This window comes from Numenius arquata, chromosome 10 (genome assembly GCF_964106895.1).
Source record: "Numenius arquata chromosome 10, bNumArq3.hap1.1, whole genome shotgun sequence".
Classification (NCBI taxonomy): Eukaryota; Metazoa; Chordata; class Aves; order Charadriiformes; family Scolopacidae; genus Numenius; species Numenius arquata.
In genome coordinates this window covers 1,062,603-1,088,484 of record NC_133585.1, presented here as the reverse complement: position 1 = coordinate 1,088,484, position 25,882 = coordinate 1,062,603, and the positions used below count along the sequence as shown (strand labels likewise).

Here is a 25,882-nt window from a genome sequence, read left to right as displayed (position 1 = left end):
AGCCTGTAAAACTCTGCATATTTAAGATAAAGTAGCTGGATTGTATCAGTTCATAGCAGATTGTTAACATTTGGTGGTGATTTTTAAGATCCGAGTTGCTTTGAGCCTTGGAGACCACAGTTTTCACGATGCAGCCACTGTTATTCCTGCCGTGACACTGAAAATTGAGATACGTTTCTTGTTAATGTGTTTGTCTGTAAGACTAACTAAAAATAATTTGAACAATTTAGCTAGAATCTTCTCTGATAAAACACATACTTTGGTAAAACAGCAGTTGGTGTCAAAATGGCACAGGCTGGAGTAGAAGAGCCAACTCCACACCTTGTCTTATTTGCAACCACCTCTAGTTCCCCGCACGTGGATTTTGCCCACACCTGCAAACAGAGGTGGTCTCTGATTTTCATTCCAATACTAAGGACTAAATTTGTAAGATTTTTTTTGCTAATTTGACTCAATACATTTATTTAACAATCGGTAAAATGGCCCTGAAGAACAGACTATATCTGTGAAGAACCGTAAATGCGACAGCAGATGGCACGAAGGCAATCTAGCGCTGAAAAGGAAAGAGCAATGCTGTTGCATATTCCGGGGACAGTAGTGCTACGAGGCTCTGCAGCAGAAGGCAGCTAGCATTATCCTTACAAAAACAACTGTTTTCAGTGTCTCTGTGTAGCTCCAGCTTCCAGGGTCTCATTATGCTCTACAAATACCTCCAGCTCCCTTTTGGCATCTATGATAAAGGGAAGTGTGTGTGATTGTGCTGGTTTGTGTGCATATGTATTTGTGCAAGTGCCCTACCTCCAGATTTTGAGGCTGTTGGCTGAAGTCGAATCTGACTGAGTGGTAGATGTCTAGAAAAACTAATTTCCTATGGTTGTAATTAAATTAGGCATCTGGGTAGAAGTCAGAACCCCTCCTCATGTCCTTGCCGATGGGAAGGTTGCAGTGTGGACTCAGCCTTTATTAAACACGAGAATCCACACAGAGGGAGACGTTATAAATGCTCTTATCCTGCAGAAAACATCAACAGAGGCATTCATCGTCTCAGACACCGGGGGCTCCAAGTGCGAGATGCAAATGCAGAAACTCTGCAGTGAGTCAGTGGCCAAGCCAGGAATAGAAACGTCCCTGCTCCGACTCGTGTTGGGCACGCTGGAGAGAAGCGTAAGCTTGTCGGGGAGGGGAGAGAGAGACACGGGGGGAAACACAACGCTGGGTGAAAATCAGCATGTGCAGCAAGTTGAAAATACTGTAAATTTTGATTTTAAGGCCTGTAGCTCTTTCTTGAATTAATCCTGCTTAGAATAGAATAGGAAGGGTCTAAGCAAAATAATGTGAAAGGTGCTGCCGGGCTGGCTAGAACTGTCTCTTGTGACTCCAGAGTATTTGCAAACTCATTCCATCTGTGGAAAAATCAGCCTGCCCAGACAACACACACAGAGCACACTGCGGTGCTGCCGGGAGCGATGCCGGGGTGAGCCGGCTCCTGACACAGCCCGTCATTTAGGGGACAGGAGGAGGGTTTTAATGCGATCCTTGCCCTCGGTGCTCGTGGGCTGTATTCTGGAGTCGCCCAGCACAAAACCAGCACTTTGTGGAACAAAGCGCCGTGTCCGGCTGCTCGGGTATTTCATGACAGTGGCTGCCTTTTTCCAGAGAGGCAGAGCTTTTTGATTTTGTTTTTGAATGCGAAACACATCACCTCGCTGTAGTAATCAGCACCTACGCTACTTTAGCCTGTGTTTAATCTATAGTAAAGTAACCAAGATAATAATGATGTGAAAAGCAGTCTGTAATAAAGTGCTGACTGTTTCAAAATGCTACCTCCGTCTACTTTCGGCTATAAATGCTTCATTGACTGTTACTGCATTTATAAAACAAGCTTTAAAATGCAGATTAAAAAATGCAGTCCATCCCATGTCTCCAGTAGAGGGCACACACAGCACTTTGCAGAATCAAAAATTTTTGAACTCTGCTCTTACTAGCTGATATGACAGAGCTATTGCCAAATCAGGTTCCGATTCTAACAGAAATTAATAATTTGTGCTCCACTTCTAACAAAAAGCTGTCGGCCAAGTCGGGAATGGATCTCTTTGGTTTGCTTCAGAATATGCAAATTTTACATTATTCAGAAAATCAGTGTGAGTTCTTGATTTTTCGCCCGTGTCCCCATGACGTGTAAATAGTTTTCCAAGAGACGTGTGATATTTGCAAAGGGAGGACTGTAAATGGATTGTCTGCCTACACGGGACAGTGCTGGGCACAGCGTTAAGAAGCGTAACTTAATCTCTGCTGAGAATTCTTTGACTTTAATGGATTTCAGGCAGCCGCGGTGTCACTTTTTGTTTAGTTTTGTGTTTCCTTATTTCAGAGATTTAGTGAACCGGGGCCTGACAGCGAGCTGGAAAGTGATCTAGCACCCAGCAGCGTGATACACGGCAGCCACTGAATTTTAGCATTTCAGTCTCTCATCCGGTTAAAGGTCCGCGTGCAGCCGCTGTCGGAGCTGGTTGGGTGACACGGTCACACAACGCGGAGATGATGCGCAGAGGTGTCTGTCCCGAAGAGAGGACCACGCCGCTGCCCCCAGTAAGGCTTGGTGCTCGGGTACCCTGGGTTTGAGGAATAACTGCCATTAGCTAGACAGAACGTAGGCAAGGCAGAAGTGATGCCAGGAGGCAGATAAAAGCCTTTTGAAGGCTCCACAACCCTATATTCATTCTTCTCTCTTTGAAGATCCCACATCCCTACGATCTACCCAACCTATATTTTATAGTGCTCTTTGGATTCCTCTCAAACGCTCATTCGACAGCACAAACTTTCTGTTACTCAGCCAGGTTATTAGCCCATAGTGGCAACCAATGGCCAGCCTGATCACCCGCTTACTGCAGGCCCATGGCCGGACTGCAGCAGTTACAGTGACTGGGCACTGATATTCGAGGACAATTCCAGATACGTGGGTGTAACAGGTAAGGTCCCCACAGCCTACACCAGCCACGTTGGAAATTGATCCAGATTCAAGTTCCTGTTCTTTATCTTCAATGCTTTCCCAGATTTCAGGCTGGTAAAGGCCACATAAAATGTTCACAGCAAAGATCGTGGCTAATAACTGCTTGGGAACGGTCCCTGGTCAGAAGAAAATCCATCCCTCGGGAGTCTTTGCCCCAGAAGTTCCAGCACCTCACACGCCTGATCACCCAGTGCTCCGTGCCTCTTCTCTTGCAAAAGCTGAGCAAAGCTGTGTTTGAAGACAAAACAAATAAAGAGGAGTCCTTGTCTATGGTATGTACTTCTTTCCCTGTCGCGGGACACGACAAATATTAATTGCACTGGCTACATCCTGACTGCATGACGGGTGCTTCCCAGGAGACACCCCAGCCATTCAGACAAGGTCCCTTTCAGTCTTTCCTTGGCTTTCCATCTGTGGAAACCGCTGCATGGAGAAGTGGTGGGGCGATGTATGATTAGCTCTTAACGTTGAGTCAGGATAAAACGAGTTATATCCCTGGGACTGAGAAATGAGAAGTGTTCCACTGTCCCAAAATTCAGACTATAAATAAATAGCCATTATCTAGTGGCTGTGTTACAGCCATCACTTGGTGCGCTGCTGGACTGGGACGTCCCAGTGATAAGTGTTGCATAAAAAACTGTACAGAATAACTCAGCAACAAACACTTTCAGCGCTGTCTGGAAAATAGCTCAGAATACGTGTAGGATGCGACACTGCATAACTAGAAGGTGATATTTCCGCGTAGTAAATATACGCCTCATTTCTTCTTTTTTCTCCTTTTCCTCATTCCTATCCATGCATGGTGCCGAATGTCTCATGGTGGTTTTTATAAATAGATAAACTTCACTATTTCTTAGTACATATACATAACAAATGGCCTTACTAAATAACACACTTGGGAATTTTCTCCCCTTTCGCGCTGCCCGTGATTCGCCCCACTCGCCCTGGCTGCTCCTGGCGTTTCCCAAGGGACTCTCTGCCCCTCCAGCGCCGCTTAATCCCAGAGCAGTAAATTCAACCTTACTCTTTCCAGCCCCTCCCTCTTACTCTGTTTGCCCAAGATAAGGGAGACTTGTTCTTCTGGGGATCAATGCTCATGCACAACTCGTCAGGACCTGGTTCTGCAGCACGTTGTAAACTGAGGCAGGAAACTCCTGCTTCCAGCTATTTATTCCCGTGCCTGCATCGCCCAGCTCCGTGTGCCGTGGAACCGACGGAGCTGCTGGGGCTGCAGAGTAACGGGGCAAAACACATGAAGTTATTTTTCAGCCGTATCACTTTCTCAGAGCGACCCCCTGCAGTGCCACACAACTTGCTGGGACGGCGCAGCCGAGGGCAGGATTAGGAAGGGGAACGCGTGGCCTGGGACGTGCCGGGGCAGAGGAAGGTCTGTTCACACCAACGTCGTCACTGAAAAGTTGTTCACTCTCTACCGTTTGCTCTTACGCTCCCCTTGACAATTTCTTCAACTTTCTGTGAAAGTTTCTGTGCTGCTCATCTCTCAAGAAAATAGTTTATATTAAAATTCAATTAAAAGGCTTCATCTGCAAGCTGTCCTAAGCCCAATTCAGTTCTCACTGAATTCAGGAGGAAAGAATTTTTCAAGTTTCATCTGTATTTCTCAGTGGGCTTCTCTTACCACTAACCTTAGTGGGCAGAATTCGAGTGCCCAGGACCCGATGCTCAGCCTCAGCAAACATTTTACACCCACGCTGTGTGTGTGTGTATATACACATAGCACCTGTAGGTTTGGGGCAGCATAAAATCAGATCAATTAGATTATTCCTAAAAAGTTCATGTGAACTTAGTTTATGAAGCAAAGAGAATGTGTTTGGAGAGTGCAAAGACTGAGGCCTGTTCTCAAAGCCCCCAATGTGCATTACAACACTTTTAGGTTTTTTTTACAGAATACATATACAATATGACTTGGCAAACAGTTAAAAGGAAGAATTCCAAGAAACCATTATTTTTTTTACTGCTTATGTTTTATCAGCCATAGAAGTGATTTTATTAGTCCCAGTGACACAGCAAGCAAACAGAGCACAAGACGGAGACAGGAATTCGTGATAAGGTTGCAGTCACCGTGGGGGAGGACTGAAAAATCTTTATCAACTACATAGTAACTTTAGAAAAGTAAACAAAAAACTTATAAAACACTCTCAGCACATGGGACAATAAATGTTGGTGGGAAAAGTGCAAAGTAGCATCCATGCAGTTGCATGAGCTCACAGAAAAATATTTGCTGTTGTAGGGTAAGGACCACACTGAGATCCTGCCTGGGAATAGGAAAGGGTTGAGGCTGAATAGAAGTAATTCAAAATGGGTGTAATTAGCAAATGAAATAAATAAAGGAAGAGCTGCTGTCGGTCCTAAAAAAACAAAACCCCAGACAACTCAGATGGAGACTAACTGGCCAAAATATTCCCAGGGGAGGGAAAAAAGGGCTCCCATCTCTGCTGCTTGACAGCGACTCCTTTCATTTCACCCCAAAACACACCTCCACCAACAGCAGGGGGTCACTGCCCGAGGGAGGGAGGGTCCCAGGCCGAGCAGCGTGAGGTCCCGTGTTGCCTCTTTACCCTCATCTGGTCCTTTCCCCCTGCTCCGTCTGTGCCTGCGCTCTGCCAGCTGGTACCTGCTCCTTCGGCAGAGCCCCAAGGGTGCACAGGTCCAAAAAGAAAGAGAAAACTCACCGGCTCTGTGAAAACAACCTGGGGTTTCTGGCAGATGGACAGAGCCGGTGGGTTAGGTAAGGGTCTAATCGATTGGATGGACAGAAACAGTAAAATAAAATTTAAAAAAAATCAAAAAATCCTTTTGGATGATAGCAGAAGCAGATAATATTTTTTTCTTCATTTCTCTGTTTTGTTCTGTTAAGAATCAGTGCAATTACATTTCTGTTTTGGATGTGGTAATAAATATTTCTATTTGTTTTTATCTTAACCTGGTTTCAGGTGAGGGTGATTTCTAGGTAACTGAGTCTCGGTCCCTGTGGGTTTGGTGACACTTAAAGCAGCATATGTCAGCAGCCTGTAGCTTCTCAGTACCTTGATGGTGGTACCCAGAGGGTAACAGAAGGCTCTGTGTGGGTATGTGATCTGCATGGAGCAGTCCGGCAGTGGGAAACGGGGAGGTTACATGGGAGGAGAGTCTTCCAGCGACTGTCAATAACCTGGAAAGCCTTCTAGCCCCTGGCAGAGCCATGGCAAACAGAGCTTGACCCCCCCCTGCAGTGCTCGGGGGGGGGTTGGTGCTGTCTGAGCCACAGCAAGCTCAAGCGTTCACGAGCAAAGCACCCCAGGCTGGATGATTTCCGTACCTTGCCCCACCAGCGGTGTGATTTCATCCTAGGACTGCAGCAGGGTGGGAGCCTGACGGGTTGGAGTTCGCAGCGTGCAGGACTCTGCCAAACACCGCGTCTCCAAACACCCTAATTAATTGCTAGTTACACTCTGCCACGAGATCTCGCCCAGAAGGCTTTGTGTTGAAAGCACAAACTGCTGTTAGCAGGGTGCGAAGATGCTCTTGCCAAAGTAGCATCCTTTCTGCAACGGAAGGAGAGCCTCCGGAGCGAGCTGCCAACGAGCACAACTGCATTGCAAAAGGAAGAACATCTGGGCTTTGGGGAGCCCTAGGGTACAGTTCTTCCTCTATATTGGTTGGAGGAAGCCATTCCGTATTTTAATTACAGAAGTAATGAAACGGCACCGGGAAACCACCAGCTGCGCATCGGTTAAATGTGTGTTTCCGTTCCCAGCGTTGCTTGGCACAAGAGGTAAACTGCTACCGAGTCCCTGCTATGTTGGTCTTTTCGAAAGGAAAGCCTTGGGGTGAGCATTGGCTTAGTTTTTGCACGGTTTGTTGGGTTTTGGGTTGGTTTGGCTTTGGCAGTTTGTTTTTTGTTCATTTGGGGTTTTTTGTCTTTTTTTTTTTTTTTTTTTTTTACAGAGCGGTGCTGTTTCTGCAGGATATCCCTTGTGCTTTAAACTTGGGAGTAAAAAATGGTCTGTATCATGAAAATCCATAACTGGATGGGGCAACACAGATCAAAATGGAAACCAGAGCTGAAACTACTGGCCTGGAATTGTGCTAATTACCTGAGAGATGGGTGACATTTCCTCAGCCGGGGTGCAGTTCCAGAGGGGGGCTATTCCTAAGGAGGCGGGGTAGGGGAAGGCCAGCCGTCACACGCAGCCGGGGATGCAGGCAGCTCTGGGTCGCTGTTGCCGGTGTATTTAACCACCTCAAGTAAGGGGTATTGAAAAGCCTTTGTCCCTTAGGTGATACTTTAATTGTAAACTCTTCGGGGCAAAGTCAATGTGCATTATTACTTGTACATTGTCTCAGTGAGGACTGGTTTGACTCGCCGAGTGACTCGCTGGAAGCTGTGCGTCCTGCTTGTAATATAAAACAATGAATCCAGTGAAGGTTGCTTCCTTCCTCTTTCAGTGAGGAGCAGTGAGAACAAACTGCCCGGACTCCTCCTGCCTAGCTCCTGCTTCTATCAGAGCGACGCTGCCATCGAGCAGCCCAGGTAAAGAGCGAATGCTGCTGAAAACGAGCACAAACACTCACTGGGTTCCAGAGTGCTTCCTTAAACCTAAAATCTCACTAATAAAGGCCGATAATACATCTCCCATTTTGTCTCGGTGCAGAATGAGGGCCTGCATCGCTTCTACTTTATGGATTCCCACCTCATCCACCCCTTCCTCACCTGCAAGGCACAGAGCGCTGCCGTTTCCACAACAACTCACCTCGTATCACCTTACCTGGGGTAAGAATGACTGTGTGGGTGTTAAGTGAAATCACTGGTGCCCCCTCCTCAGGGTGCGTGTGGCACAGCTGCAGCAGGAGGAAGCTGCTCACCTGCTATCAAGGCAGGCGAGGCAAAAAAAAATAAATCAAAATCAGATTTATTTCTCCTCCAGCCTCTGAGATCCTAAGTATTGGCAGCTACTCAAGCCAAAATCACTCACTTGTTACATGTAAAACACCCAGTGTCACACGTCTGACCTCAGAGGTACAGTTACCTGATGACAAGAAGGGGGAAAAAAATCACAAACTCCATTTTTTTTTTTTTTTTTTAATTTCCTAAAGCAAAGCCCAGCAGGCTTTACATTGCCAACTGCTAACAAGAAGTCGCAACACAACAAAGCGCATCAACTTTTTGTTTGGATGAAGATTCCCAGTTTAAACCTTTCTTTCTAAAACAGCCCACAATTTTTAAGACAAAAAAAAAAAAAAAAAGCAGTAAACGAGCGGGGCTGCTGCCCGTCTCCCCGGGGCGGCTGAGGCCCCTCTCCGGCCATGCCCCCCCTTCCCTGCCCTTTAAAAGCAGGGACCTGGCCGGGCCGCAGGGTGCGTGGAGGTGGGGGCTCCAGATGGAGGGCTTCTCTGGCCAAGGGCTCCCCGGCGACCGGTGCTTCCCTGGCTGCCAGCTGTGAGTAGGGGCTGCGGGGAAGCAGAGATCACCCCGGGCTGAGGCGTTCCCTGCTGCGCCTCCCGGGGGTTCTCGGTGCCGCTGCGGGCACACGAGGCCCCTTCGCCCGTGACTTGGGGCCTTGGTTCCTCACGGGGCAGAGGGGATGGTCGTGACTTGGCTTCTCCTCAGAGAGATGCGGTAGGAAAGAGGGGTGCTGGCTCCTGCCTTCCCACCCCTCCTCCATCCGCCTCCTCAGCCTCACCCTGAGGCCTTGGGGGATCCCATGGCGGCTCCGCAGAGGGGTCGCCCCGGGATTTCCAAGGGTCCATCCTAACTCTCTTCCCTCCCTCCCTCCCTCCTTCCCCACGAAAGCTCAACTACGCCCTGGCTCCTCAGAGGAGACCCCCCAGGCAGGCCCGGGCCCTGCCCGCCCCGGCCCCACCGGTGCCGCCCGTCGGGCCTGAGGCAGCTCCGCGGCGGGGCGGCCGTGCCGTGCCCTGACCGGAGGCTCCGGGATGGCGAAGTCCCCGGTCCCACCCCCCTCCCGCCGTTCTCCCCCCCCCCCCTCCCCGGCTCCACGCTCCCGCCCCCCTCCCCGGCTCTGAGGTGAACGCCGGCACCGAACCCGCTCCCCGCCGCGGGTGGCTCCGGTGCCGGGTCTCCCCTCCTCAGAGCCCGCCCCGCTCCCAGGGCCGGAGCTGCGCATCCCGGGCCGCGCCGCCGCATCCCCCCCCCCCCCCGGGCCCCCGCCGGTCTCCGCGCAGCGCTGCCGCCTTCCCCGCCCGTAAGCGGCCCCGATCCGCGGTTAAACCTCTCTTTATTATTGCTATTCCTTCCAGAAAAGGTCAACAGCCGAGGCACCGAACGCCCTTCATAAGCCCCAGCGTCCGCTGCCGCCGCGGGGGGGGGCGGTGTCCCGTGTGCGGTGCGTCTGTCCGCCCGGCTACCGGCCCCGTGGCGTGCCGGGGCAGCGGCAGGAGCGGGCGGGCGGCGGGCCCGGCCGGCAGGCGTTCTCTCGGCTGTGGGGCCGGGCTCTTCCACGGCGGAGGGTGCGCGGCACGCCGGCGGAATGCGGTAGATGCTGCGCGCGGCGAGCCCTTAGCTGGAATACGGTAGCAGCGGCGGGAGGGGGGGTGGGCGTGGCCTGCGCGGCTCCTCTCTGGCGGGGAAGATCCTGTCTAGTTGGCATCTCTATGGTCCCGGAAGTGGCTGCGCCGGGCGCGCCCCTCTCGCCCCGCCTCTCTATGGTGGTTTTCCGGGGGGGGGAAGGGCCGGCGCCGGGCGCCTGCGTGAGCCGGGCCCGCCGCCCCCCCGCGCCCAGCCCGCTGTCCCGGTCGCCCGCGCTCGCCGCCCCGCCGGTGCGCAGGACCCCGCGCCTCTCGGGCCCCCCGCCGCGCCGGGGGGTGGGGGGCGCCGCGCCCCCGCCCTGCTGCGCCGCTGGCATCCCCGGGGCGCGGCGGCGGCGGCAGCAAATGGTGGGGCCGGACGATGCCGGAGCTCCGGGCAGCGCAGCCGTGCTTCCCGCGGGCCGGCAGGAGGCGGCGGAGGAGGAGGCGGCGGAGGAGGAGGAAGAGGACGGGGAGCGGGATGGGAGCCGGGGCCTGAGCCGGAGGAGCGGCGGGCCGGGGCAGGAGCGGCTGCTGCAGCGGTACCTGGCGGCGCTCGGCCCCGCCGCGGCGGCGGGATCGAAGCGCTGCCCGGAGAAACCCGCCAACGGGGCCGCCTACGCCGTGGGCCCCCGCGGGAGGATGACCAACGGGGACGTCGGCTTCCTGCTGCCGCCGGAGGAGCCGCCGCCGCCCCCCCACCGGGCAGGACGGAGTGAGCCGGGGCCGGAGGAGGAGGAAGCGAAACTGCAGAACGGGGGCTTCCCCCCCTGCCCGCCCGGCCCCGCGGGAACCGCCTTGGAAGAGCCGCTGAGGAGCTGCCGGCTGCGGAGCGAGGCGGAGCGGCGCGGGGGGGCGGCGGCCGGCAGCCCCCCGCCGGGCCCGGGGGACGAGGCCGGCGGCCGGGAGCAGGCCGCCCCGGGCGCGCGGACCCGCCGGGGCCCGGCGGAGCCCCCTGCCCTGCCCCCGGCCCCCCTGGGCTTCACCGACGTGAACCTCAACTCCCGCAACACCTACGAGGTGAGCCGCCGCCGCAGCGCCCCGGAGCACCTGCCCCACGGAGGGACGGCGCCCGCCGCCCCGGCGCCGCCGCAGGAGCCGGCCGAGAGGGCCCGGCGGGCGGGCGTCGCCGGCGCCGGCAGCAGCTTCGCCGAGTTCTTCACCAGGTAAAGCAGCGGGCGGCGGCGGGGCCGGCGCCCCCGGGCCTTGCCCCGCAGCGGGGCGAAGGTCCCGTCCCCCCCCCCCGTCCATCCGCGGGGGCGGCGGGGTTCCCCGAAGGTGGGGTGTCTGGGGTCGGCTGTGTGTGTGTGTCGCCGCTGGTGGGGCGATGGGGGGGTCGGAACAAGGCGGTCTTTGAGGTCCCTCCCAAGCCATCCTGTCGTGCTGCGGTGAGCCATCCCAGCCCCGAGCGAATACCGCTGCGGCAGGAGAGAGGCTCTGCCGCGGACGTGAGGGAGAGGTGGTAAAGACCCCCTTGGTGCTACAGACTGCCTGGACTTCACACTGGAATGTCCTTCCTGTGCCAGAGCCTTTCCCTGTGCGAGTGAGCACAGCGGTGCTGATTGAACTGCGCGGGAGTAAGGGGGAAATTCCTGGTATCGGAAGCTGCTCTGGGGTGGTTCTGAGAATCACAAAGCTTTTGCTGCCTGCTGGCAGTGTAGGTGCAGTTTGTTTATTTATTCTGAAGCGTGGTGTGGAAAGCTTCAAGGGCTAGGCTTCGTGCTCAAATTAACTGGGCTTCTGTTAAGTTTCTAGCGCAAAACCAAAAACTTCAGGACATCTAGCTTCGTTACTTGGGAACTCTGTAGCGTGGCTCACTCTTTAACAAACTACACAGGAGATGTGTATTGACTATAATAGTTTATAGCATACTCTGTATTACTTTTATTATATTTGAAGAGGGGAGTTTAATTTCCAAATTTCTAACAGTTTTTATTTTCCAAAGCCCCGGGGTTATAGTCACCGTGTGACAGTCTCTCTGAGAGCACACAGGGTGTGCTCCGAGTGTTTGGAGGAGACAGAACAAGATTAAATCTATTAACTGAAGAATTGATATAGGAGAGGTTTGATCTTGAGGCGGGATCCCAAATTGAGGAATAGTCCTCTCCTGCGAACCCTTAGGAGAGAGAGAGAGGGATTCCTGCCTGAGGATAAGGATAGCGGTGGTTGCAGGGTAAGTTTGATGCCTCTACTTTGTTTCGAGGGTGGGTTGAGCGATGTCGCTCTTTTCCCACTAGTTCCTGTTCACGTTTTTCCCTCCCACAGCCTTTTTTCCCCACGCTGCGTGGACTGCAGTGTGTCGCCTTCCCTTTGCCTTATTACTTGAGCGCTTTGACCAGTGATGTAGGTCCTCGTTGCCTTTTGCCCCAGCGCGATACCTTAATGAAGTTCTAGAGAATTTTGTTCAGAAAAGACTGAACTTGGTGTTGCAGTAGAAGTTGTTGTTAATACAGTTCGCTGTTTTCAGGGAAGGCTTGGGTAATATGTGGAAGAAATTAATTGCTGCTGTCCTGGCAAAAGCTGTAGTGCTGACACCTCAGTGAAAAAAAGGATTTGCCAGGGAGCTGATTTCATAGCCCAGCCGGCTGTGCTGCTCGTGCGTGTGCTGGTGACCAGTATTGGCTTCAGATACTTTACACTCAGCTCTGTCTGGACATTCATAAAAGTGCCTCAGTTACAGCTGATCTCATCTGAGCAGCCAAAAATGAAATCCACTAATAAAAAACCACTTTTAAAGATTTATTTTTTAAAAAAACAAACCCAAAGTTCTCTTCCTTGATAGATTTTTCTCTAGAAACAGTTACACCAGAGTCTGTAGTCTCCATTGCTTAGAAAAGTGGCAATAAAACTTTTTTTCATCATTTTTTGAGTAATTAGTTCTTCTGAACCATTTCTGATACTTTAAAAGCTCAGACTTCTCACTTTGTTTTTTTTAGAACTGCTCAGATTCATTCAAAACTGATGGTTGCCATCGTAAGTGGCTTTTTCTCTGGTTCTTAGAAAGAGAAACGCTTCAGCTCTCAGTAATGAGGACTCAAATTGTATAAAAATGGTCCTGTGAGTGAGTGTTGGTAGCAACCATACCTCCTTGAGGAGCTTCTCAGCAGATGGCTGCTTGTATTGTTGAATGAGCACGGAGCCACAAACGATGGTGCTGCCTAGAGTGTGAGTTGTACCCGTGGCTGTGTGCTGTCAAGAATACTCACTAAGGAAGTGCGACTGGTTTGTGTTTTGTCAGAACGTGTCCCTGCTCCCACGGTATGGGAGAGGAGGTCCTGGATGTGCCAAACAGTGGTAGCTCAGCAGCCTGGAGCATGTTATTTAGGAGGTTTGGCTCTTGTAATGCTCTTTGCCTGGTTCACACACTGTCTAAAATTTGGTAGCTCCCATAGTTTTTTTTTCTAATGGTCTTAATTATATATGGAAATTCTTTTAAAAGAATTTTGCTGTTGTCTAAAAGCTGAGAGAAGGCAGGGGGGAAGTCGGGAAGTCCTGCTGCCTTCAGCTGAGAGCTGTGTTGTCATGATTGCCCCATCAGGGAGACTGTTTGGTGGTGGCAGATCTGGGTTAGGAGGCTGCTGTTCCCAGCTCCTCGGCGATCAGACTGTTCTGCTGCTCAGTTCCTTGGAATCATCCAGGGTAATTGTCTGCCTGCGTTTCACTGAACCGGAGGAGAATCCGATGGGGTGATGTAGGGGAAAAGGCAAGCAGCTCTGAGCAGCAGCATCTTGCCTGAGCTCTGTGACAGGAGCTGTGGCTGCGCCCTTGAAGTTGTCAGTAATAATTAATTCCAAGATCGTGGGAAAGTTTACATCCATGATTTTTTTTTTTTTTTAGGTAGGTATTAGGTGTAATATTAGGCTCTGGGATCTTAAGTTGTATTTGTGCCAAATCATTAAGCCTGTCAAATCAATGCCAACAACTTCTAACTGAGAAATAATCAGTTTTGCTGTCATTGTGTTCTCCCTCTTTGTCTCTCTCGGCGTGTGAAGTGGGATGCCTCAGGTGAATTAGAGGTGTGTGGAGCAGAGCGCTGTGGCAAGGCAAACCGCGTGGCTGCGGTCGCTTGTTTCCACTGTGCTGCTGGTGTGGTCAGAGCATCAGGTGGTTTCTTTTGCTGTCACTGCTTCACACTGTGGAGTGTGATTCATAAAACAGTCACATATAGACGCTGCTCGTACGGTTTGTGGTCTTACACAGCACCTAACAAGCCCAGTGCTCTGCTCTTGGGTTATTTATCGCTTTTGGGTAGCCCCAGTGGGTTGCTTTTGGGTACAGAATGGTTACCAAGAAGATCAGGAGTGTTGTGGGGACAGCAGAATTAAAGCCACGATGATTACCTTGATTGAACTGTACTTTACTCCCCAAAGCAGCACGTACAGAGCAGAAAAGTGACCCCAAAACGGGCAAGCAGCAGGTGGTATCCAGGGCTGAGATAAAGCCACGGTGGTTCTGAACATCTTTTAAAGAGGAATTATACTTCGTAGTTCTACATGTATGTACCAGGCACCTCCTCAGCTTGTGTAGATACTGTTCCTGTATGAACTGTGTATTTACTAGACAAATTTAGGTGCCTGGTAGTTGGCAAAGTTTCTCATTCCTGGATTTGAAGCTTACTGGTGACAGCAGCAGTGATACTTCCTCTGTTGTAACAAAAGCACCGCTTTCCCAAATACTTGTTTTCCAGAATTCATCTTAACCATTTTTTTTTCCTGATAAAATTGCAATAAGCTTAATTCGTAACGGCCAGTTCTTGTAGGTCTTCAGGGTGTGCTGTGAGCAGTAGGTGTAGGGGCTGGGGGCACATATGGTCATTGGCACACACTTATGCTTGTGAAAACTGCCTGTACTCTCATCCTTCCTCACCCAGAGCGGTTGTGCTTATTGTTCCGGAGTTGTGAAAAACCTTCACTGGGGAGGTGACGGGAAGTCGCAGGGAGTCAGTGCAGGTAGGAACAAAGAACTGAGAAATCCGTGGTTTGTCAGTGGGTAGTTCCTCAAAAGCTGCTGATCTCCTTGTTCCTACGAATGTCCTCGGCAGGGACAGGAGGGTTGCGGAGAGGTTCCCTTCCCTGAGCGTGGTTACTGGCGAACACAGCAATGTCTCCAGAGCCGTAGTTTGTATTTCAGTTTATCCCCAAGGAGCACTTGAAGCTCTCTGGGCTCTGTAGGCCTGTACCTACCCTACACTTGCCTTTTGTCAATGCTTAATACCAAAATCAACGTTTCTTTTTGTATACAGAGCTTTTCTGTTTCTTACGTCAGCGTGACCCTCCAGGGGCTGCACTGTGCATCTACGGGGAAGAGAGCTGTTTTGTGGGGATTGGGTCAAAAATGAGAGTCGGGTGGGGAATGAGCTGTCCTTGTTGGGACAGATTTCCTAAATCTTCTGTTTGGGTAAAGATCAAAACCAGATTGATGGGGGCACTTCACCAGGCTTAATTTATATCCCTGTATTGCCTGTGCCTCTGCCTTAGTCCTTGCTGACATCCTGAAAGGCTTGTGTGTTTGGGTGGGATTTTTGGGGTTGTTTTTTTCCCAGTCCAGATAAGAGGCAGCGGGGGGGGGGGGCAAGGTAGAGAGTGCTGCTAACAGGTGCAGGAAATACAGTGGTGATATATTGGGAAGGTAACTGGAGAGAAGGGCTAAGGGCTCCCCCCAGAAATCCTTAGGGCACCCTTCTGTCTTTGTGAGACCTAGTTTTTTGCTTTCTCTAAGCAATCTTGTAACTTAAGTGAACAAGCGGGTACTTATAATTGGTTGGAATTAAAGATCATTGGAGGGAGTAGGCGAGAGCATCTGGACCCAGATCTGTGACTAACTTCAAACTGTATCCTATTTTCCTGAGTTAGAGACATAATTAACTTGGTATAAATAGGAAAAAGCATTCCTATAATTAAAATGAGAAGCTTCTCTGTAGATTCTTCATTCACTCTTTGCTAAGAATGATTTATTTCATGAAGTTGTGTTGACGTGTTTGCCAGTTTCTGTCTTTTGGTCATGTGAATAACAAACATAATGGCAACTTAAGCAAGGGGAATCTCCAAAGCAAAACAAACTGTAGAAAACTTTGAAGATGAATGGTCAGGGCTTTTTCTTTTTTTTTTTTTTTTCTCAGCTCCCAACTTTTTAATAACTGTATCTGGAAAATTTTACCCAAATTATATACAGTTTTTATTCATTAAAAGGTCAAGGAAATACTCTGCACATCTAAAGTTTCTCTCCCAAGAGCAGATCCCACTGCAGAAAATCAAATCTATATGGTGGCAGCTTTGTTTTTGTTAGTGAAGCAGTTCCAAGCAGCTCACGAAAATGAGCAAGTCCTCGAGGTCTGTGAGTTGAAAATGCCTGTTTGAAAGAGTCTTGCTCCCAGGCCTCATGGTGTATAGGTTTTAAAGAGTTTTGTGTTTCTGAAAAGTATTAGGAACGGGTGTTTCACCCTGCGTATGTGAGATGCCGTGTGCCCGTGTGAGCCTTTGGCTGGGACGTCTGTGGAGCAGCAAAGCAACGTTAAATTTCAGAAGAATCAATTGTATTTAACTCTGGGCAGGTACACACACACCCCACCCCCACCCCACCCCCACCCCCCAAAAAAAAAGCTGATTAAATAGGTGTCACTGCTAAGACCTTAGAGCCATATGTATAATCTTCATCAATTTAAAGCACCCAAAGTATTATTAGCAATTTCTCTGCTCTCCTTGGTAGACAGTGCCGTGTTCTACCTTGGTACAGATGTTTGCACTGGGCATCTCATAATCCTAATAGGATTTTTCCTGAAGTAAGTTCTCCTTAACCGAATGCTGTAGTTCTGTAGGGGCTTTTTTTTGGGTGGGTTATGTGTAGTTTTTCTCAAGCCAGGCAGCTGACGTTGCTGTTCACTTCAGTGTGTAACAAACTGTTGGTGTCGTAGCTTGTTTTGCCAAGGAGCGTTTTACAGAGGCATTTAAACTTAACCCGAAAGTGTCTTCTCCCCCCGTTCATTTCACAGAAGACGTTTTCAATTCCTTGGTCTCTTCTGCCCATTTTGTGTCGCAGAGTTTCTTACAGACTCAGTGTAGCAGTGTGGCAGGGTGAATGGGACCTCTCTTCTGAACGGGCTGGGACTAAAAGGAGAATGTTGTACATGGAAAACAACGACCAAAGGAGGTTGCTTTAATCACAGCTGGCTTCTAAGAAAATGATAGTTTTATGCTTTTGCTCTTCTGGCTGTTCAATTATTCATTAGGCTGTTTTGTCTTGATTGTTTAAGAATGAAAAAAAGGAGTTTAAGGATTTTGGTCACATTTCATTCACGTGGATGCAAAAAATTGTTATTCCTCTTCAGTTTCTGGGAACTGCTGAGATGTTTATGATATAATGCCTGTCCTTTTCTTATCCCTTATTGCTCTTGTTTGCTGTTCAGCTGGGAAGGGAGTGGGTTTGTTAGGCTGGGTGGTGGGCTTTGCTTTGAGCTCCTGACTGTGCTGTGATTCTCAGCCTTTTTATCCTGGTTTTCTAAGGGCGTGAAGCTCAGGCTGTCACTGCCTGGTCCCTCCAGTACCGCAGCCTGTGAGTCAGGTCTGGCCAAACCTCTCAGAGAGGACTGGAATATAAAAATCCTGCAGGTTTTTGACCAAAGGCTGAGTGTAAGTCTCTCTGCGGAAGAGACGCTGCTGGTTTGGCTGTTTGTGCAGGACCCAGCCAGCCCTGCAGAGCACGTCGCTTCTGGCCCGGCACGGGGGTAGCGGTGCGAGGGTGGACGGGTGTCGTGTGGGTGAACTTATGACTTCAGTTAGTATAAAACTAGTTTTGATCGTTGTAGAGGAGTTTATTCTTCTGGAGCTTCTGAGAGCCAAACACTCGGAGTGGGGTTCCTGCAAATGCCTTTCCTCCCAACTGAAAATAATCCCTGTAGCCTATTGGGAGGAAGCTCTCTGCAGTTTTTCTCCATCCTTCTCCAAGGTACTCCTTTATGAAGAAATCGCATTCAATTTCCTTTGTTACATTGGGAACTCCTATTGAAGGTGCTCTCAAGTGAGTGAAAGAGTCTCTTGATCAGGCAGTATAATAAAAGCTGCCTTTGTTGGCTCCCCTTGCTCAGGGCAGTTCTGTTGGTCTAAACAAACTTCCAGCTATAGGTGAAGTAGGTGTTTGTCTAGAAGTAGAGGAGAAGAGACACCGGAGACACAGAGAGCAGCACATCTGTAGCCCTCCTGCCTCGCTGGAACCACAGAAACCCAGGCTGCCGCTGCCTGTCACTGAGGTCTGGTCCCATGTGCTGAGGAGGATGCTCTGGGAGAAGGGTGGCAGCTTCACACCTTGTCCTTGTGCTCCAGGAACAGCAACGGGAGTGGTTGGTGTCAGCTCCTCTGCTTTCTGTCACAGCCGAGTGGTGGATTGGGGAATTTCTTCCTCGCTTTGTAAAACACAAAGCCATCAGGCAAAGCTGGAAGGAATGGGGCCCTTGCATATTAATAGCAGCTGTCTGACAGAGCAAAACCGTGTACTTGCACTTTGTAGTATTTCTGCAATTTATCACTGAAGCAGTGACATAAAATGCAGTGTGAATTGCTAGCCACAGCAGGAGCCTGATACACGGGGTGGCTACAGAAGTCGTACAGGAGTACTTTGGTACTACGTTACGCCATCAGGTAGCCGACAGGCACTCTTTAAAGGGAGCAGAAGGGAAAAATATTAAATGAGTTTTAAGCAGGCTGGTCAGAGTAGTAAAGCATTGCCAAATCTTGGGATGGTCTTCAAAAATAAAACTTTGCCTCTTGTTTCAAAGTTCACAGACTTGTCGGCTGTGTCAAAGGCTGAAATCTTTCTCAGCTTTGTCTTGAAAACGTATCTTGAATGGGAATGTTTGGGCTATGGGCACAGGGACTGCCCCAATAATGCTGGTGACTATTGCCCTGAGAGGGAGTTACCGCTGGACCAGTTTTAGGTAGTTTGCTTAGTTAGGTTGTACTTCCTTGAGATATCTTGGTGAGCTGATCGAAGAATTTGCTGTTGTCAGGGAACAAAAGGAATGTCTCTTCCCTGCTTCTGGTATTTATTTGATCCTCTGCGAGCTGCTGTGGCTCACTAAGCCGGGGAGTGAAAAAATGTGGATGGTTTTCTGTGGGATTAGTGGGTTGAATTGACTGGCGAGGTATGGAGAGTGTGGGAACCGAGGCAGCAGGAGGGAGTGTAGGACACGACTGGAGGAGAGACACGCAAGGAGGAGAAACGAGCTTCCCTGTAGTGGAGCTGAAACAGCTTGGCTGTGGTGTGTGAGCAAGGAAGGGGTCTCGTTCCTCCAGTGTTGTTTCGCTTGCAGTGTGGTGCTGGTTCACCAGCCTTGCCTTTGCTGGAGCAGATATTCCTGGCCATGCAAGAAATAGCAGAACATCTGCAGCCAACTGGTAGAAATTGTCTGCTTCGCACAGCTGCGATCTAGGATTTTGGGCTAGGTTCCGTGGGCAAGTGGCATTTGGTTATTATTGCAGAGGATTGACCATAGTGTAGTGTCAAAATAGCTGCTGAACTACCTGATTAAATATGAAGACGATAGAATAGTTTGGCATAGAGCTCCATTTTTCTAGTTCACCCTGAAAAGGAAAGGTGAGACCACGCTGATTATCTTCCTTTACTTGTTTTGTGCTTGAGCATGCTGAAATGTAGCCATGTCCGTCACCTTGGCTATGTGTCTGGTCACCTCTGGTTTGGAGAGCAGAGCCCGTTTGTAAGCTGACCTCTGCTACCTCTCTCTGCTGAGAGACTGCTACAATACCGCTTACCAGCAAGTGTTCTGTGATATCACTAAATGCTTCTAACTCTTAAAACTTCCCAAATACATGTGTACCTGCAGTAAAATTTTTGCCAGCAGAGTTTATAAAGCTTGGGACTGGTATCAACTAGGAGCTCGAGCAATAGGGTTGATCTAATCTAGTCTCTTCAGCGCAGTTCCATAAGAGTTCTGTTAACCTTTGTGTCCTCTCTGGGGCCAGAAACCACCTCCTTCCCTAGCCCTCAGCCCTTGGCAGTTCATTAGATTTCAGATATACCCAGTTGTAGTTGAGGCTTTAGGTGACCAGTAATATCAATATCAATGGAAAGGTCGCGTTTCATTAAAAAACCCAAACCTGCAAGCTTGGTCTGGCTGAAGGTGTGTGTTCTCCTGGCTTCATTATTTTAAGTTTTTGGAGGTAGGAGGGGAACCCCAAAATCTTGCTTGTGTAGCACTGAAGACTGTAGTTTTAGAGTATGACAGATGCAAACATTGAAGTTCCTTTGGAGAGGGTGGTTTGGGGTACGCTTTGAGTTGTCTTGGTGCAGAGAGAAAGAAGAGATCTCTGTACTGCTAAAAGGTGCTGTAACTGGAACCATGCTGTAACAGATCTGTGTTTGGGGGTACTTTAAAGAGAAGCTGGTGTCCAGCTTCTCCTTGGGGCAAAGCGGAGGAAGGTGTGAACTGTGAAATCCATTGGGTCAGCTCTCATGCAATATTGGGCAGAACTTGTGCTCAGAGCAACTGTGTAAATGTATTGAATCCAAATGGGCTGGTGTTAGTCTAAGCTTTCAAAACTAAAAATTTAGAATGTGTAATAAATTCTAAATTTATTAGTGTTTGGTTCCAAATCTCCATGGTAAGAGTTTTAAACTAAACCTAAAACCAATTACATCTGAACTTACAAATGAAGCTAGAAATGTGATAGTAAAGGATGAGCTGAAAAGTATATTTGTAAAGTAGGGGGGGTGTTTGCTCCTGATCTTTTTATGTTCATATCAGTTTTCCAGCCATAACTAATAATGTGAGAAAACACTTCTGAGCATGTGAAAGGGAGCAAAAAGCTCCTGGACAATGTGGTATAATTCAAATCTAAAACAATGGGGCCATCCTCTCTATTGGGCTGAGAAATAATTACTCTGTGCACTTTGAGCATCCATCCTGACTCTAGGGACACACTTCTATCAATTCCTACAGATGGTATACTGTATATAAACAGTGTAAAATGTAGAAATAGAATCCTTCTCTTGTTGCTCAGCAGGCTTTGTGAGTGGCTAACCAAAAAGGTTTGGTTTTCCTTTTAATGATTCATTATTTATGCTTAGAGTTGAGTTACGTTTGTTTCTGAATGTAAATTATTGAAAAGTCTTGTTTAAAGCAGAGGAGTTAATTGTCTGTAATCAAGCAATATTTTTCTGCTGGTATTTCCAAATTGTAGCACACAAGACCTTAGCAGAACAGACAAGACTTGAGTATGAGGAAAAATTCTGTTCTATTCTTAAGTAGCTTTTGCCTTTTACACATGGCAAAGACATGCCCATGTGAATGTAATAATTCTCTTTATATACTCGGTTATGGTGATGCAGGAGTATGGAACTGCAGGCTTGAAGGGTCTTCAGAACTTGTGCAGACTGTTCTGAGTACGGTTTTAAGTCAAAATGAATCATTTTGACGCTATACCAGTAAAAATGCATCTATAAATTCCTGAGACATACCTCTTCTAACTCCTCACTGATACAGCTCTCTGGATAAAGATTAGTAGGCACGTAAGTAGCTTATCAGTTTGTCTTTTGGCTAATTCAAATTTCAACAAATTTCAAACATAGATCTATTCTGTGTGCCTAGGAAGCTTATTTAAAAATTAGCACAGGGATGGAGCAAGAACGACCTGTGTGTACCAGCAGAACTAATCTTTCTTGAGATGCAAAATCAATTCTATCATCATACATACACAGCTCTTAATGAGCTTTGTTACTTCACGTTCCTTTTACAAATTCTGAGCTTTTATTGGAATCAGTGGAATTTTTAATGTACTTTAGTTATTGCAGAGAAATGCAACTTCCAAGGCTTTTGACTGCATTTTTACAATTATATTTAAAACAAACAGGAAACCTAGACTGGTTTTTGTCACACTCAGTGCTGATTTGTAGCATTAATTCCATGCTGGATCCCCCCCCTAAGCCGTTGTGATTCTGGGGGGAGAAGTTCCGTAGGACAGAATGAGGATGCTCTCGATTTGGTATCAATTCCTTCCTGTTGGTGTCTTGCTCCCCTGTATTTAATGTGAGACAATTGTCTCACCTGGTGTGCAATAACATGTGCCAGATGCTTAATAAAAAGGCAGATGTAATCAGCCCTCCCTTCCTCTGCCAGTTCTTGTGGCTTTCAGAGCTTGTTTGCTCAGCTCTTCGCTCTTATTGCAGATCTCAAAAGGTGGGTGCGATGAGAAGAAATGGTTGTTGATGGAAAATGACACTGAACCAGGTGGTTGTGTGTAAAGTAAAAGGCAGAAAAAGGTTTTAATAGTAAATTGCATTTTTTTCTAAAAAAAAAAAAAGTAGGCTTTAGTATTCTAATGTGACTTAAGAGATTACTTGTTGAAACTATTTTATTTGTAGAGTAGTGAATAAACGTTATAGGCAAAGTCAAAGTTACCTTGCAAGGGAAATAGATTTGAGAATAGTAGTCTAGAGTTCAGCATCGAGGTTTAAACACAGTATTCATTTATTTCTAAGATAACCCTGAATTCTGAATATTTTATTTGGAGAAAAAATTGTTTCTTTGGTGCCATGCTTCAAGTTTTACAAAGATTGCTTTCCAGATTTGTTTTTTTTGGTTGCCTAACATGGGGCAGCATTTTGAATTAGATTTATTTGTATGTTAAAGTGAACCATGGGGAGGTGTGCTTGGTTGCTTAGGTGTCACAGCAATGACGATTGCCTGTTTTATGCTGTCTTCTGAGACCGTGTCATTCTCTCAGTAGTTGATACCGCTTGATTTCTGCCATTTTTTGTAGTGCAGGATTACAAATTGGAGAAAGGTAGGCTCATTTTCATGTGCTTTATACTGATACACTCATCTTAAATGGCTCAGGTGTAAGATCGACCTCCCTCTGCACTTGACGTTTGTATATGGATAACTAAAAGCGGCAGAATAGGTGAAGCTTGGGTCTGAAGGGGGAGCTGTAAATTGGAAAAAAGTTTTGTGATCAGGTTTGGTGGTGATGGGGAAAGCCAAACCCCCAAAGTAAATGACAAAAAAAATCCCATTAAAATACGAAGTTGCACCTATCCCAGGCAGGAATAGTTGAAGCAATGTTGTTAAATAAGGAAGAAAACCACTGCTTGTGGCTGTTAGTAGAGCTGTTGTGGTTGTGTGATCATGAGTAGGTTCTTGTGTGGTGTTCTCCAGACCACAGAGGTACTTTCAGCAGAAAGCATTATTTGGTTCTAAAGTGCAGGCTTCTTTTTAAGGAATTTTGAAGCTTTCAGATGTTTTTTGAGATTCAGTACCAAAATGTTGCTGGTTGTTTTTTGGGGGGTTTTTTGTTTTTTTTTTCAGTCAGTCTCAATGGATGACTTTTCCTGGGATCAGTGAAACTCATGAATAGTGTAAGCAGCAGGAAATCTGCCCGATCTGGTGTGCTTCCTGCCATTCAGTGAATGCAAGGTGTGAGCGCTCACAGGTGCCGTTCCCTAACAGGGCTTTTGTACGGCTTCGCTGCTGTCAACAGCACATCAGCCCTGGCACCGGGACCTGCCAAAACACTGTATTAAGTGTCCCTCCATCTTCAGCAGAGCTTATTTGTAAACCTCTCGATAATTTCTCTGGGGTTGGTGTTCCCCTGTGAGGTTTATGCTGGCACAATGTGAAGTTTTGACCAGCTTTTTGCCTTCACAAGAAACAGACTTCAATTAATACTTCTACTCAATAAAAGTAACATTTAGGTTTTCGCTTGTGCATTCATAAAAAGCAAAATAAGCCTTTGCTTAGTTCAGTACAGAGAAGAATAGGAAAAAAAAAGGCACCAAACCTCAAGATTGGTTATGGTGCGACTGCGTGCTGGAAGGTTTGTCGTTCACGCCAGCACACTCATTACATCTTTCTTTATTTGATGGATGGACCCATTTGTTCCACTGATGGTGTGCAGTTCTGGGACCGGCTGAGGATTGCATCTTCTGAAGACGTTGGTCCCGTGGCATGGCTTTTCCCTTAGCCCTTCCATCCAGGTCGTGTGTCCCGATTGCTTGGTCCGTGTTCTGGGTGCTCGCTTTGCTTCCACTGGGATGGAAGGTTTCAAACATTTCAAACACTGCAGGCTTCCCTGATGGGGGACAGAGTCCTGGGGTGTTTGGACCACAACCAGTGCTCACTACAACACCGTGTATTAATTCAGGTATTATTAATAGCAACAGCTTGATTCCATTCATGGGCTGGAGCAGCAGCTGGGAGACCTCTGCAGAAGTGGAGGGCTGTAATGAGGCACCAACAGCTTCTCCGTGGGCCTTCAGAATAATCTCTGGAGGCTCTCTCTTCCCTCAGGTGTGTGTGTGATCCCATGGTCCCTGCCTGCCCAAAAGGAAGAGCAGCTGCTGCTCTCTGCAATGCGGTTTTTTCCTTTTTTTTTAGCAAGCTGCTGTGGCGGGTGGTGTGTGCTGGTGGCCTCGGGCAGGGCAAGCAGAGTCTTGGTGTTGGGATCTTCTCGGTTCTCGTGGGTTCCGCAGGATAGTTAGTTTTGAGTTTACCGCCTCCTGGGAGACTTTCGCACTCTCTCAGCACCTCCTTCTCCTTAGCCTACTGCTTCCCGGTGGCCAGACCTTCACCTGCACAAAGTGTCTGTGGAGAACGCTCACACGGACTCGCACAGAAGGGTTATTTGTAAATGGCGTTTGCTCGTTTCCCAAATAGCAAAAAAAAACCCAACAAAACAAACATTGTGGGAACTGTAAAGATAGTTTGTATTTGAGAAGCTATACCATGTCTTAGAAACGTTAACAGTTCCTAATTGCAAAACTACCCTGCGTGGTCAGAACCCCCCCAGCTCTGGAATTGAAGAGCAACTGCACTTCCCAGAGAGACTGTGGTGGTTGGAGCTGCTTCGGTCTGGGCAAAGCCAAGAGACTGTCTCCTGTGCACAAATGGGAATGCTTTCCTTTTGGGGAGGAAATGTTTTAAAATATAGCAAATGCTGTAAGTGAAGAATGAATCTAGGGATCTCTTTGCAGAGGAAGAATGGGAAAGTACAAGGTTAGCACTGCACAAAAACATCTTGCAGTAAAAGTGCTCCGTATTCTGTTGGCTCAGAGGTCAGCTTATGAGCATCCTGAGAAGTAACCTTACAGACGGCTGAACTTCTGATCCCTCTGTCTGGAAAGTAACGTTCCAGTATTCAGAATAAATGCACTTCTTTCAGTGTCTCCGTTCCCACAGATAGTGTGGTCAGTGGGAGCTCATGACTGGTGTCACACAGTTGGAGCTGTGTGTCTGGGCAAACGGTGGTTAATGTGACCCCCTGAGTCTTGGCTTCCTCAGAAGTAATAGAGCACTGGGGTCATCTGCCGGTTCCAGTGCAATTGCTGCAGGCGCTGCCAAAGGTTTCCTGCTAAACTGTAGCTGTGTCCATGTTCCCTGATTTTCCGGTCCGTGTGATGCAAGTTGAAGGGTGAACGTTAGAGAAAATGTTAGCAAAAGTAATAGTTCACCATTTCTTTTTAAAATCTGTAAGTTATGCAGTGATTTCCAGATGTTTTCAGTCTCCCACCAGCTCCATAAAACACACTAAACCCAAACAGGAGCCTGGGAGCTGGTGTGTGCTGCCAACTTACATCTAAGAAGGTGTCTGGGGTTACTAAGAGCTCTGACACTGCGTAAAGTAGCTTAGAATTCGGAGGTAAAACTGAGTGTTAAGTAAAATATATTAGCATCAAAGCACCTGTAGTGAAAGCTCCTCCACTTCAAGGTACTTACTTTAAAGCATAAGGGAAAGCCAAGGTAAAAAAAATATGCATTTTCTGAGCCCTAAATCTCTGCAGTGGTGAACTTTGGTTTAAAGAAATGTAAGTGGGTACAAATGTCATTTGTTTATATGCTTATAATAAAAAGAAAACCCTCTTCTCTTTTCAGAAACTTTTTCACTAAAAGGACAAAGGAACTCAAACCTGCTGTCCAAAGCGCTCCTGGTTGGAAGCTGTTTGGAAAAGTCCCACCCAGGGAAAACCTTCCAAAAGATTCCAAAATTATTCAGCAGGTGAGTAAATATCACACAACTGGGGGTACAAAACCTGTAGAGACTGATGCATTGGTATTGCTGTTACCCCCTGTGCAGCCACAGACTGCTCTGGGAATGCTCCTGTGGGGCTTTGCCTAAAGAACAGCAGTTACTGGGGAGGAGTTTGAGTTTTGTCATTATCTAGAATGTTCTTCAGTACATCTCAGTGCTCATAAAAAGGTGGTACATGTTCAAAAAGTGTTTAAGCTGTTTCAGTCAAAACATCAGAACTTGTATTAATTTCCCATAAAATTTTGCCTTGTTTAACATTATACGCTACAATTTTTTTTAATGGTAAAGCGATTGTGAAATATTCTAGGCTTCC

The 25,882-nt window shown here is 48.1% G+C and overlaps 1 protein-coding gene across 2 annotated transcripts in view; it reads left to right on the top strand.

Annotated features, from left to right (window-relative positions):
* The first annotated feature begins 9,676 nt into the window (after nucleotides 1-9,676).
* The window catches only part of TBC1D12 (TBC1 domain family member 12), a 38,604-nt gene continuing 22,398 nt past the window's right edge, over nucleotides 9,677-25,882 (top strand). Inside the window, exons 1-3 of one of the 2 annotated variants that reach the window (XM_074154587.1) lie at nucleotides 9,905-10,396; nucleotides 10,490-10,704; nucleotides 25,413-25,536. In XM_074154587.1, coding sequence (XP_074010688.1) covers nucleotides 9,905-10,396; nucleotides 10,490-10,704; nucleotides 25,413-25,536 — 831 coding nt within the window. Of the gene's footprint in view, nucleotides 10,705-25,412; nucleotides 25,537-25,882 lie in introns of both variants that reach the window. The other variant, XM_074154586.1, reaches the window with a different exon arrangement.